Source organism: Penicillium digitatum, chromosome 4 (genome assembly GCF_016767815.1).
Source record: "Penicillium digitatum chromosome 4, complete sequence".
Classification (NCBI taxonomy): Eukaryota; Fungi; Ascomycota; class Eurotiomycetes; order Eurotiales; family Aspergillaceae; genus Penicillium; species Penicillium digitatum.
The window spans coordinates 70,597-84,023 of NC_089387.1; the positions used below are offsets into that span (position 1 = coordinate 70,597).

Sequence of the window (13,427 nt, forward strand, 5' to 3'; positions counted from 1 at the left end):
GGAATTTGGGCAGAGATTTCTTTCGACCTCATTTATGTTGTATATTGAGTTTTGTTAGCTAGATTGTATCACAACATATGGAGTACATTACGGAGTACTATCTTTTTATGTTGATCTTTCACACAGTTGGTTCTTATTGGAGAGGGTGCGATTGGGACATGATCTTTAGTGTACTAGCTAAACCCCAAGTCACTGTAGCCTCCATGCCTCAGCAGAGTGTAGAAATTTCCAACGTCAAAGGTAGAAAACTATTGAAACAGAGAGTTCTCAAAGAATCCTTTGCCCTAAAACTTCTCTTTCGTCAATCTTGTTCGATGGAGAGCAAACTGTGCCTCAGCAACAACAACGACACCAGTTGGCAAGTGCTTCGTTGTTTACTGGCAGCCGTGCATCCGGTGAATTTCTGGAGACCCACACCATTGAAGCCCCATACAACCGAGGGAGCGCTTAATATTCATCAGAGTCATAATCATCATGGATTAGTGATGAGCGGTAGCTACGTGAAGCGAGATTAGCCTCTAGACCACCGTCAGACGCAGGGTCAAAGTAGCCTAAATCAGTCAGCAGAGTTCACATTATTCAATAGTCATGGGTCAGTTTGTACATACCGCCGCCACCAAAGTAGCTGAGAGCTACTGGTAAAAAGATGAGAGCATGCGTAGCAGCAAAAATCACCAAGGCTAACCACACACGGAAGTAGTAGATCTCGAAGATCTTGCTCCGAGTAAACGCTAGGACGCAAACCCCTAAAAGTTTGGTTACGGTGATACCACTGAAGACACTTCCACCGACGTTGACCAAGGCCGCCCATGCTCGAGCATCCTTACCACGAAATTCGGCGGGCACCTTCTCCATGATGGATCGAGCGGGGAACATGAATGATCGAGCAATGTGAGCACAGAACTCAACACCAATACCGACACAAATGATCAAATTGACAAGAGACACGGCGTTCAAGGAGACACCAGCGATAGCCATGGTGCCAATGATATCGACTACTGTCATAATCACAGTGGTTGTAACGACAGCGCCCGTGGCTATCGACCCCAGTATCACAGAGGTCAAGACGAAGATGATGGCCACAGCCGACCCAAGAAGGGTACCAGTGAGTCGCACAATGGAAACGTATTGATCAAAGAAGATGTAGAACTTAGAGTACGGGAAGAGGTCGATATGATGATCCCGTGAGATGCCATCTGCAATCCGGCGAGCTGCGATATATGCCTCAATGAATTCATTCTGACTCCGAAGAGGCACATGACTAGTACGGAAATGACTGGCATTGATTGTCGTATGCTTCTCGTCAATAACCAACGCATTGCTGTAGGGTGCTTTGCCACCAAGGGGGCAAGAGGCATCGGTTGATGCATCGATCCATTTTTTGGCATAATGGATAAATTCAGGTCCTTCTGGCATCCCCGAGAGAGAGATGTTCCAGGCAGGAACGCGATCCTCGAAACAAAGCTTGCCGTTTTCTTTGCAACAGTCTTGCTGGGGGTTCAACCAATAGAAGAAATCATCAATCCAGCTGGCGGCAGAGCCTGCAAGATAAGAAACGTTCGGACGCTTAGACTCTTGCTCAAGAACAAAGGGCAGTGAATATTCCTCGCAAGTGGTGAACCGTCCACAGAGCTGTTTTTGGTGATCTCGTTCAGTGACATTCACGTTTCGGGTCACGAAGTAGACTGGAGGTCCTGCGCCAAAGTATGAATCCAAGTCGTTGAAGTATGAAATCAGGTACGAGTCGCTAGGAAGCGCAATCCGTTGATCTAGCCCAAGAGGAACCTCTGGAATTAAGGCTAGACCAGCTGTCAAAAGACCCAAGAATGCGATAACAACGCCAACTTTCACGCGACGATCTAGGAGGAAAGGAGCGTAGACTCGACGGATGAAAATCTGCAAAGCACTCTCTTCCTCTTGTCCGTCGTAGTTTTCCCCGGGCAAGCCGAGCGAGTTTGCTTTTCGGACAGTAAGACAAGGGACACAGTCCGCCCGGAGACTCTGCACCCGTCTCTGGTTCAGAGCCAAAACGGAGATGAACATAGTAATTTGCAGAATGGCATTGATGAAGACAGCACCGGCGGCGTATGCGGCAAAGTTTTTGACAGCAGGCATACCAACAAAGACGCCCAGGGCAAAGGCCAATGTCTCTGTCAAAGCAGACAGGAAGATGCTAGGTCCAATTCGACTAACCGCTCGGGCAACTCGCTCGTCGATTTCTTCATCGGGATGGCTGATATTGACTCGCTCGAATTCGTGGACAATTAAGAAGATGTTGTCTACTCCTACTGCCAAAACCAAGAATGGAATAACCTCGGCAATGATCAAGGTCACCTTGACGCCCGCTGCCGAGAATAGTCCGACAGATGCAGAAACAGACATCAAAACAATAACGATGCCGACGATCCCCAGGGTAAATTTAGACTGGACAAGAGCATTGGACGGGTTGATCAGCAGAGACCTCCAGGTAACTGTGACCGAACCCAGGGCAATCGAGGCATAGAAGAACATGATCAGATAACTGATGACAACGATCTTCGCATCTGTGTTGGTAGACTTATTCAGTTCCTGCTCCAAACTGACCTCGGAATTGAAAGACACGCGAAGACCTCGCTCGGCAGCTTCTTCTTGGACTACCTCGAGAACAGCCTGAAAAGTATTCTCCCAATCGATGGCCTTTGCTTCTTCTTCTGTTCCCTGTGCGTAGTTGTTTACCACCCAGGTCACAATGAGTGCCTGGGCATCCAGAACGTTCCCTGTGTCTTCAAATCCACCAAGAACCATTTCGGGCTTGAGGGGCTGCGAGAAATCGGGGAGACAGCTAGGGTCTCCAGGCGACTCTGTGCAGTGGCCTAACCTGTCCATCCATGTATCTGGGTCAAGATTAGAGACAGCACCGCCGAAATACCCAGTGACCGATTGCACGACACAGGCTTCTCCGGTCGGCTTGAAACAAACGTCGTTGAAGTTGAGAGCCCGGTCCAACGAGATCACGCGTCGCACACGAGATTCGACGTCAAACCACCAAGTGAGGGTTTCGTAGTCTAAGAGCGGGCGTGAGTCGTTCTCTGGACGGTTGTTCACCAAGAAGGCCTGCTCAGCTCGGTAAAATGGGCCAAAGTTCTGATCAAAGAAATCCTTCTCCTGGGCGGCTGCAGATGAAGGACTCACCCAGAGTCGCACCGGATCCGTTTCAACGTCGAAGTTCAGCCACCCTAGGCTCAGCAGCGCCACTCCAATAACGCTGGAGGATATTGTTATTGCGGGGAATCGCGCACAAGTACCACCAATTCGATGGAACAAGGTTGACAGCACAGAATTGAGCTTGTACACTCCCTGTGACCGTTCCATATATCCTCCACGGTGCATGACTTCCCCTTCATCTTCGTCATCGCTGGGCGTGGGATCTTGCAGCAAGCGAACCCGCTCTGGTTTGCGGAACCGGCGTTCCTTGTATGTGACATAGCTCGCAAGAGCGATAACAAACAACAGAAAGATGGAATAAACGAGGATGACGGCAAAAGACAGACATGGTAGAAGTCCTACATGACATATATTGTGGGGAGAGATGACGGGCAACTCCGGACACACATCCGGGCAGTCCACACAAGAGCATCGGAATGATTTGTCCTCGTCATTGCAGGCCTTTGGCTTTATTGATAAAGCCTCCATTCCTTGTGTGTCAGACCCACTGGGCTCGGTGTGATAGTTGATCTGGAACGGGCTTCCAAGAAACTTCTTGTCACCTAAAAATTTCATGAAATGGGTATCGTCTTTCGCGCCACCGCCGATGAAGTCGATGGCTTTTCCGCCCGATGCACCGTTCTTCACGTTCTTGCAGCTATCAAAGAAGCCGCTCTGGTACTCCTTGGACCAAATATTGTCCAACTCGGTCACAAGTCTTTTACCAGAGCTATTTTCTTCTGTTTTGGTGATATTGACGAAAAGCGACTGGTCGGGAGAGCATGTAAAGGTACAGAAGATGTTGAAGAAGTTGTCTCGGCAGGCGGGGCAGGATGCGATAATTCCCTCTGCTAGTTTGAGGTTGCTTGAAAGCGCATCGATCTATGATTTATCAGCATGATGGGATATCATACACAGGCATGACAAGTTCATTGAAACCAGAGGCCGGGATCGCTCACCTGTTCATCTAGACAACAGACCGGGCCTTCGCTCCACTTGCTGCCACACAGATTTACCAACTTCTGGCGGACTGTGTCTTCTGGTTGGTGTGCCAGATCATTATCGGGACAGGGTAGTTCTCCCCCGAAAATAGACTGCTTTCCACAGTGACCTCGAATAGCACAACGGCCCGTTTCGTGGATTTTGGTTTCGCCCTGTGCACCGACAAGCACGGGCGCAAAAGAGCCCAGCCCTACAATCGCAGCGATAGCCCTGGGTAACCGCATCTTGTGGGGGAGGATGGGTGTGGTGAGAAAGGATCCTTTCTACTAATCACCAATCAAGATGCCTAAGGCGACACTTTCAACACTGGAGGTTGGCCATACACTGGTCGGTCCGTGTGGGGAAGGTTGCAGGCCGAACTCAGGAGCTGGTGCAAGGAGGGAATGCGAATTTTAAACACAATTTGACGATGGAGTTCAATTAAAGGATCAAATTCAGATAGAAATATCAAGCTCGATGGTAGCTATGATTGAAGATGCGATAGAGTAAGCAAGAGGAGAGTAAAGCAAGCAGAGTGCAAAGCAAGCTTTCAGAATGAGTGACGTGAAGGCGGAGACCCCCGGTAGACACATTGATCCCCCGCACGGATCATGCAACAAACCCAAGTACTCTTCCAGTTGGCGCTAACGTCCATCACTATGATTGTTTTGGCTATGTTGTATCTCATAGCTCGAGCCGCAGTGTAGAACTGACCCCTCTCTGACCTCTCGCTTCTTGGGGTTTAGAACAAGACTGTGATTGTCTCAAGAAAACATTTCCAAGTGATTTTAAAATTTACAGTTTCGTTGTCATCGCTCAAGGAAAAACTTGGAACGTGCATATTGTAGGGAGATTCCGGGTCTACGTTGTAAGCCCCTTTGAACTGCTCATGGTTTCATTTCAGAAAAAAAAATACAAACATCGAACTGGCCGACTCCGAGCTGAACCGCATCCCATGAACAGGAACTCCGAGTCTCAAATTGGAAGAGACAAGATGACTGTGTCTGCATCGCCAGTAATTCCGTTAGCGATGAGAACAAATATGAGAAGAACCCAGAGAGATATCATGGGATATCACAAGTGAAAAAAAAAATTAAGCAAGGCAAAACCATTTGCCCAAGGGGGTATCATCACAATGCAGGCCTGGCAACAGAAAAACATGCACCCTAATAGCCGTCCTCATCGGTCTGTTGATAAACGTGGCGGGTTCGGGTCGGGTCCTTGCGCATGGTTTGTCCAGAACCTATGAATCCCACTAAACGATGGGACCAATTAGCATTCACAGAGTCAAGAAAAATCTTTCAGAAAAAAATCCATACCTCGTGCATTGACACCTTCACCAGTGCGGAACATGCTCTCCTTTTTGCCGAACGCACCCTTGCCCTTGCCCTTGGTTTTCGCAGCGAAATCCTTCCATTTATTCTTGCCTTCTTCGAGCTCCTTCTCCGCTTTGACCTTGCGGGGCATCTTAGCGGGACGAACCAGTCCATCACCGGCCTTGTTGGGTTCATTACGAGCCTGGGTAGCTAGTGCGGGGTTGATATCTGCCGCCGCGGAGATCACACTGGGGTGAGGGAGAGCGGGCGAGGGAGGTACCGAACTGCCTGGGGTTCCATCAGCCTTGCGCTTTCGCGAATCAGTGCCAGAGATGGGTCGGATATCCTTGGCTGTCAAATTTTCCACAGTTGCATATGACTTGAATGTGACAAGGTATACTGGATTGGTCGAGGAGCCAGTGATGGAGTTAATTTTGGCCGGGTAGAAACCGTGATCGCCGGAGACCCAGCGCGCAAGAACAATGTCATTCACCGAGAACGATACGGGAGTAGTAGTTACAGCAAGGGCCTCCTCTGGATTCTCGGTAGGCTTTTGGAAACCATGATCCTTGAATCGACCACCCTTGGAAGCCGGTTTGGCAGGCGCAGCTGGCTTGAGTTCGGCGATTTGAGTTTGGAGAACGGTAATGTATTCTTCGAGTTCACTTTTGAGGCTGTTTAGTTCCACATTATCGGGGTCTACCTCCAAGCCTAATGTGACGGTTTCAATCTGTTGGGTTCAAGTTAGTGATGGGTCACTCGCCGGTCCCCGTGCGTGCTGAACCGTTTGGGGGAGTTGTAGCAACTAACCTGAGATTTGCACTCCGTCAAATCCGTCTCCAAGGAAGCGATATCAGCCATGATGAGACTCTGATACAAATTAAAGTGCAAACCAGTGATCTTAAGAACTTATTCTGTTTGACACGAATCTCGGTGAGGAAGAGAGTGCATTGCGGAGCCATACCTATCTCATGGCAATTTCATCCCGGTCTGATCACGTGCACTCTGTTTTCTGCCTGGTTCTCCGCCTTGATATATGTTGTATGTTGTACGGTTTGCCATAATGTTCCTTACATAATATGGAAATGGTAGTAGGGAACCTTGAGATGGGGTCCAGATTTTGATTTTGAGAAGACTGGGTAAAGCAAATGCTAGTATTCTACGTAGATCAGTAGGCCTTCTTTTTAGTTGAGCATGTTGGGATATGTGAATAGGACCATGTCTTCCTTTACCTTGTAGCATTACACCTGTTGTATAACTATCAGAGACCTGATAAGCAAGTTCGATACTCCACTTTCTGCAGATCGATGGAGAAATGCATTCTAAAGTCTCCGTTGCTGTAGGGCTATGGAGTACCATATGTTATAGTACGGAGTAGAAGACGTGCATATCACATAAACCGGTTTTCCTATGGAGTAAAAGAAAAAGTGGCAACGTCATCAAATGGTCTGACCTCGGGATGTATTCAAACATACCGGATCGGGGATTGGAAGACCCGTGGGGCCAGACCCATGAGACATGGGTAGCAGATTGCAATTTTTGATATCGAGATACCTTAAGTCCATGAGATGAGTCAGATAGGAGGATATAACCCTTGTACTCCGTATTATCTCCGTAGAATGCCGTACGGAGTACCACACTACCCAATATAGATTCAATCTAGAAAGAAGCTGCTCGAAAGTGGACATGAAAAAAAAAAAAAAAAAAAAAGGAGAAACTGATTTCAAAGCAGACACATCAATAACCAATCAGATTCTATAAACAAATTACCGTCCTCCAGTCATACTCTCTGTTTCATCACTTCGATTCTGCAAGTTTCATATTCCAATTTCATTTGCTTTCAATCTTTCCACATCAGCCTCGTATTTGTCCGAGCCACACTTTCTACCGGAATTTGACTAGCGGGGAATCTGTCCTCGCCTCAGGCCCCTTGCAAGCCGCTAGAAACTCTTCTTCTTCTTTCCCCCTCCATATTCAACTATCCCCCCCCCCCCCCCCCCCCATATCGTCGCCTCCAAATTTGGAATTATACTGTTCTTGTTTGCGACTGATAACGATTCAATATACAATCGGATTGTGGAGATTGTCTAGACTTACAAAAACACGGCCAAGCGGTGAAGCTAGATTGCGAGGACTGAATCATCCTTCAACCCACGTCGTTTTACGGCATCCATCAATATCTGTTACGGGCGGGAGGCCCGGCTGGACTCTGTATTGAAATCCACTCAATTTCCACCGTCACCATTCTCTTGTTTATTGTCAACCCCTCTATCTATCGGTAGTAAACCGTCACCATGGGTGATTACGAACGATTCCAGCAAGGTCTTTACCTTTCTCCAAACCAGCAAGATCTTTTGCTCGCCGCTCTATCTTCCAACAACCCCAGTCAAAAGCCTCAAAGTGGCTCTCCCCAAATCAAGTCTTCTCAGAGTCCCGACGAAAATTCCTCAAATGGACTCAGCGCCCCTCCCTCGGGCGGGTTTGAAAATTCCCATGCGAGCAATTTCGGATTCGGGGATGACGAAAGCCCTTTCTTAGACTTTCCTCCGGATGTTGACTTCGATTTTCCCGGCTCCGCCGATTTGATCGGTGACCTACCGGGATCGGCCGACTACGATATTGGCGAGAAGCGAAAGTCCCTCGATGGAAAGTCGGACATTGAAGGGGAAGACTCTGGAAAGAAGCGTAGGGAAAGCGAGGCTAAGAAGCCTGGTAGGAAGCCACTGACTTCTGAGCCTACTACGGTATGCCACTCTTGCTGCATGCGGAAGTTGCTTGGATCTGAGTCGTGAACTGACGTAATTGAGCAGAAGCGCAAGGCCCAAAATCGGGCTGCCCAGCGAGCCTTCCGCGAACGCAAGGAGAAGCACTTGAAGGATCTGGAGGATTCGGTGGAAAGACTACGGAAGACATCGGACATGACAAACCAGGAGAACGGCTTACTGCGTGCCCAGGTCGAGCGGTTGCAGGTCGAGCTCCGTGAGTACCGAAAGCGCCTTTCCTGGATGGCCTCGGGATCAGGAAGCGCCATTTCGGCCATGAGCTCGAATTCCATTCCGAGTGCTCATTCCAAGGGGGCCTACGGCCTCCAGAATAATGAATTTCTCTTTGATTTTCCCAAATTTGGCGATTTGCCTGGTGGTCATCTCTTCAACGGACAAACTAACAAGAGCGACCAATCCAAGTCCAGTGGCAACGTCCCCCAGGCACCTGGTGTGTTGGGTCGTGACAATCTGCACAGTCCTTCGTCTCGATCGAATTCTCTTGCCCAGTTGAACAAATCGAAGTCCAACGGAACCCCCAGCAGCGCTACTTCTGCCAAAGCATTCTACTCTGGCTTCAAGTCCTCCGCAAATAGTACCTCTACTTCGGAGAATTCTCCATCATCTTCGTCCGACTCGCATCAGAGCCAGATACTGTCGTCAAATGGGACTTCCCCGGAACCAAGCCAGAACTCTCCTTTGGATGGGCAGTACCGCGAGCTGGGACCAGGTGATTCTTGCGGCGGACATGTCACTACCGATGGCGAGAAATCCTTCTGTGCACAACTGGGTATGGCATGCGGCAACATCAGAAATCCCATCCCAGCGGTCCGGGATAACAGCAGATCCAAATCCCGGAGTGTTTCAAGCAGCCAACCAACCCCAATTGATGGCCCAACCGAGGGCGAAGATACTCAGGATCTTGGAATCGATTGGTTGGCTCATCAGAATGGCGGCCAGTTCGATCCAGTGCTCTTTGGGGACTGGCGAGAGCCTCAAGATGCTGTGCTGTCTCAGGATTTCGGCTCCTTCTTCAATGAAGCGTTCCCTCTGCCGGACCTGGGTAGTCCCTCCCACAACTTGTCCGATGTCGCCCTTGACGCGGCCCAACACAAGAAGAATCTCGTTGCCCAGATTGATAGCAGGCTTGATGAAGATGAGGTCGTTCCAGGCGAAGACCAGTCGCAGATGCTGTCATGCACGAAGATTTGGTAAGTCTATGCTCACATCCATATTCATTAATCTACCTGGCTCCAGACTACTGACTTGATTCTTTTCTCCAGGGATCGCCTTCAATCTATGGAAAGATTCCGCAATGGCGAGATCGATGTTGACAACCTCTGCTCCGAGCTTCGCACCAAGGCACGATGTTCTGAGGGTGGTGTAGTCGTGAACCAGAATGACGTTGACGCCATTATGGGACGGGCCAAGTAGTGGCTTGTTTCCAGGACGCTCACCATCACCGCCGCCCGCACCACTCATACTCGGGCTTAATTCACGATTCACGGACCAACACCAACTCACTGATACTCGCGTTCTTTTGATTTCTACGCATACCCATCATCGATTGTCATTTATGGGAGGAATCCTGCTCGGCGTCATGAATACAACACTTGATAAAGGAGGAAAATTCGTAGGAGGGGAGAATTAACATCCAATTCAACGGATATCTTGATTTTGAAGACAACTTTCTTATGTCGATGCCCATAGTTGGGAATCTATCAGTGTCCCCCCATCTGAAGGGGTTAAAACACATTCCTTTGTTGTCACCCCCACATTTGCCGGTTGATCCTCTTTTTTTTGGCTACCGTAATTGCTATCTGATTTTCAATTCTTGCCGGTTTTAATTGGCATTGTTGAGATTGGCGAATGTGCGGACACCGTCTCACACTGGCCATGAGTTTTCCACAAATAGGGAATGGCATTTCCAATGCCTGTCATGCGCAAAGGGAATATGGCGAACTTGGTACACTACATTCCTTGGTAGCTCGGATAGGATAGGTTTGCTTTACGATGTTCAATGAACTTATCTTTTTGTACACAAGATTTTTCCTCAATGGATCTCTACTCTGTCAATCGACTCGTTTCTGCTGGTCCAGCTAGTGCGGTAATAGTAAGGTTTGTACGCGAGAATGAGCACGGAGCATCAATCTCGTAGATCGACAGACTCCAAATGAAGCAGAGCTGCAAGGGTATCGATGTGGTCCACGAACATAAAACTAAAGTACAGAGAGAAAAAGAGGTGAAATGGTGTATTCTGTTTTTTTTTTCTTTTTTTTTCTGATGATGTTTTCTGCATCCACTCCTCCCTCTGCAAACAAAAAAAAAGAACGCGGTCTGGAGCTCACCGAAGGGCTCACTTCGGAGTCCGGATCAATGCTGCAATTCGCATTCATGCTCTGTTGCCTCCGACCAGACTTGAGAACAAAGAACAGAGATATTGAGCGCTATCAGAGTCAAAAAGGCAAAAGGAAGATTTGCAAATGGGACGAGAAAAAAAAAAGACACAAAAGAATTAAAGTATCAAGGGTGTAAGATCGAGGCAATGTCGATGGCCGAGGGAAAAATATGAGACAAAGAATCTTCAATGTCCTCGATCAGGCGTCACCGGATACAACAGGCTTGTCGCCTGAGGGAGTAGGAGAGTCATTGGGGCCGCTCTTGAAGCCACCCCGACTTCCACCCCGACCACCACGCCCTCGCTCGCCACTGCCGCGACCTCCGCGGCCACGGCCACTGAATCCACCACGGCGACTACCATCGCTGTCACTGGCGCTCTGATACCCACGCTGGGCGGTAGTGATGCCACCCCGGGTGCTGGATTGCCAAGTTCCGGCATTGCCCACAGCAGTTCGGGTGCTGCGGTCCTCGAAGAACTTGAAGTTGGGCTTACGTTGCTGGCCATGGGGAGTGGGGCCAGGCTTCTTCAGCTCAATAGGCAGGTGGTCCAACGCCGCCTTGGCCTCTTCGGCGCCCGCGAATGTCACGACGTGGTTGTACTTGCCGAGCTTTTCGATCTTGGTAATCTTTGATCTGTCTTCCTCAGAGATGAGGTCACGGACAGCCTGCTCGCTTTCGGCGCTTGTTACGAAAAGAGCATTTGTGGGCTTCTTTTCACCCCGAGGTGCAGGTGATTCACTTGGTTTTTCGTGCAGGGCGGCACCATTAGTGTCGGCAGCAGCGGTCTTCTCTTCCCCGGCTGGCTGAGCAGAGGCGAGAACAGGTGGCTGCGGGCTAATGGATTTAGGAATCACAGGAACTGGGGAGGCTCTCGGTCCCTTCTGACCCTGAGGAATGGGTGCACGCGCGGGAGGGGCTTGGCCGAATTGAGGAGCCACGACGGGGGTCCGGGCAGCGCCGGTCGGGGCAGGTGAGGCAGTGGTCGCTGGGAGACTGCTGGATACTGGTTGAGGGGCACCACCTGTCTGGGGTTTGCCAGTGCGGTGGGCGAAGTTGAATCCCTGAGCCCGCATCTCTGTCGCGATGCGTCCACCTTCAACCTCCAGTACGAGATATCCGAATGCGGCATCCGCCAAGTTGAAGTTCCACATATTTTTGAAGGCACTCTCGTCAACCTGTCCGGCAGCATTACCAGCGGCAACGGGGCCACCGAATGGATTGCCGCCATTGGCAATGGACGGCATCTTGTGAACAACATCCAGGGCATTCTCTAGGAGGGTCTTCTGTCCGTCGTTAGAGGAGATAGCTGCCTCGACCTCGATTTTGACCGTCTCCCAGACATCATTGAATGATGCCTTAGAGGCAGCAAGCTTGCCGCGATAGTGGTCCAAAGACGGGTTCACGGAGAACTCATTGTACGAAGAACCGTAGCGGAAATGCAGACCAGCCGAAATGGAAAAATCGGCCTTGAGGGTAACAGAAAGCTGGTTCAGCATGCCCTCGCGGGCGGGGGAAGCGTGAGTGACGAAGACACGGGTCTCGGAGGGGTCGTAGACCCGATTAGCGGTGTCAATGAGTTCGCCCATCTGCAAGAGTGTTGTCCACATGGTACCTTGGCCGCCGGCAATAGTCGTTTTTCCCTCGCCGTTATCGAAAAGCTTATGCATTACAACGGCACCTCCCAAACCCAGCAAACGGAGCTTCACGCCACCGATATCGAGAAGGCGCGAGTTGGCCTCGTCGATAATGTGAAGTTTATCTACCTTGTACTCGCCCGAACGGAACTTCTCCAATACGCGCACATCTTCGCAGGCACCCCAAACTGTGTAAACCGGGACATCAAGGGTGATGCGTTTGTCCAGAAGCATGGAGAGCTCGGAGAGGGGCAGTTGCTCGGGCGGGAAGCGCTGTTTAATTGACTGCTGGGGAGATACCTGTGCGATGGACCGTTTCACATTCTCAGGGAGAAGGGGGGAATATTGTGCCACATGTTTCAATGTTCTGTTCGTGGATCCGGTATTAGCTGATGCGGCCCAGCAATTTTCGGCGTCTGGTGAGGGGAATGTGTTGGGCAGCAAATACCCGCGCCAAAAAGCGCGGAAAGAGTACTCACTTGTCTGCAATCCGCTCGAGGGAAGTGTCATCATAGAAACCAAAGTCACCAGTGTGAATGATATGGTCAGCGCGGGCCTGCTTCGCAAGCTCGTTAAGAGACTTCAAGTTGCCTGTTATATGAGTCCCATTAATACCGTGTCACTTTGCCAAGAGAAAAAAAAATTTGCCAGAGTAAAAATTTACCTCGCACGTCTGCAATACACAAGATTCGTGTCGGACCGCTCTGGATCACACGGCCATTGTTGGGTAGAAGCGGCGTGGCACCGGGGACAGGGCCCGCAGCCGCACCATTCGGAATAGGGTAGCCTTGAGCACCGAAGTTGGGGCGGGGCTTTTTATGAGAAGAAAGTGATTAGATTAGCCAAGCTCTCCAAGATCCGAAGACAAAGCATTCATCTTGCGCGATTAGAAGCTGGGGTACGCAAATGCGAGGTGAGGCAATGTTTGGGAGCCACCTACAGAAGCCATCGGGGTTTTAAAATAAAATTGAATTTGACGGGATGAAATGGAGAGTGTGGTGAAGATGAAGGAGGGGAGAAAGACGGGAAAGGAAGGAAAAGTATGAAGGTGGTGTCGAGTGGAAAAAGATGTTGAAGATTCACTTTCTCATCGATGAAGCAGGTTGACATGAAGATTAGGTAAGCCGCCCCTGGGCACCCCGTCTTGAATT

The 13,427-nt window shown here is 49.8% G+C and overlaps 4 protein-coding genes across 4 annotated transcripts; 1 reads left to right on the plus strand and 3 right to left on the minus strand.

Annotated features, from left to right (window-relative positions):
• Positions 1-447: 447 nt before the first annotated feature.
• Positions 448-4,409, minus strand: Pdw03_0027 (Patched; the record flags this gene model as incomplete). Its single annotated transcript, XM_066099481.1, has 3 exons — positions 448-551; positions 609-4,065; positions 4,143-4,409. 3 exons carry the CDS (start codon positions 4,407-4,409, stop codon positions 448-450), a joined length of 3,828 nt encoding a protein of 1,275 aa, XP_065957208.1.
• A 921-nt stretch (positions 4,410-5,330) lies between these two features.
• Pdw03_0028 (Tudor domain) lies at positions 5,331-6,341 on the minus strand (the record flags this gene model as incomplete). Its single annotated transcript, XM_014679016.1, has 3 exons — positions 5,331-5,419; positions 5,484-6,210; positions 6,291-6,341. The coding sequence occupies 3 exons, from the start codon at positions 6,339-6,341 to the stop codon at positions 5,331-5,333; spliced, it is 867 nt and encodes a 288-aa protein (XP_014534502.1).
• A 1,433-nt stretch (positions 6,342-7,774) lies between these two features.
• Positions 7,775-9,676, plus strand: Pdw03_0029 (BZIP transcription factor AP-1/Yap1, putative; the record flags this gene model as incomplete). The annotated part of the gene is made up of 3 exons (XM_014679015.1): positions 7,775-8,224; positions 8,291-9,453; positions 9,526-9,676. 3 exons carry the CDS (start codon positions 7,775-7,777, stop codon positions 9,674-9,676), a joined length of 1,764 nt encoding a protein of 587 aa, XP_014534501.1.
• Positions 9,677-10,839: 1,163 nt separating this feature from the next.
• On the minus strand, positions 10,840-13,225 carry Pdw03_0030 (Putative Ser/Thr protein phosphatase family protein; the record flags this gene model as incomplete). Its single annotated transcript, XM_014679014.1, has 4 exons — positions 10,840-12,643; positions 12,756-12,867; positions 12,941-13,088; positions 13,217-13,225. The coding sequence occupies 4 exons, from the start codon at positions 13,223-13,225 to the stop codon at positions 10,840-10,842; spliced, it is 2,073 nt and encodes a 690-aa protein (XP_014534500.1).
• Between the last annotated feature and the right edge of the window lie 202 nt (positions 13,226-13,427).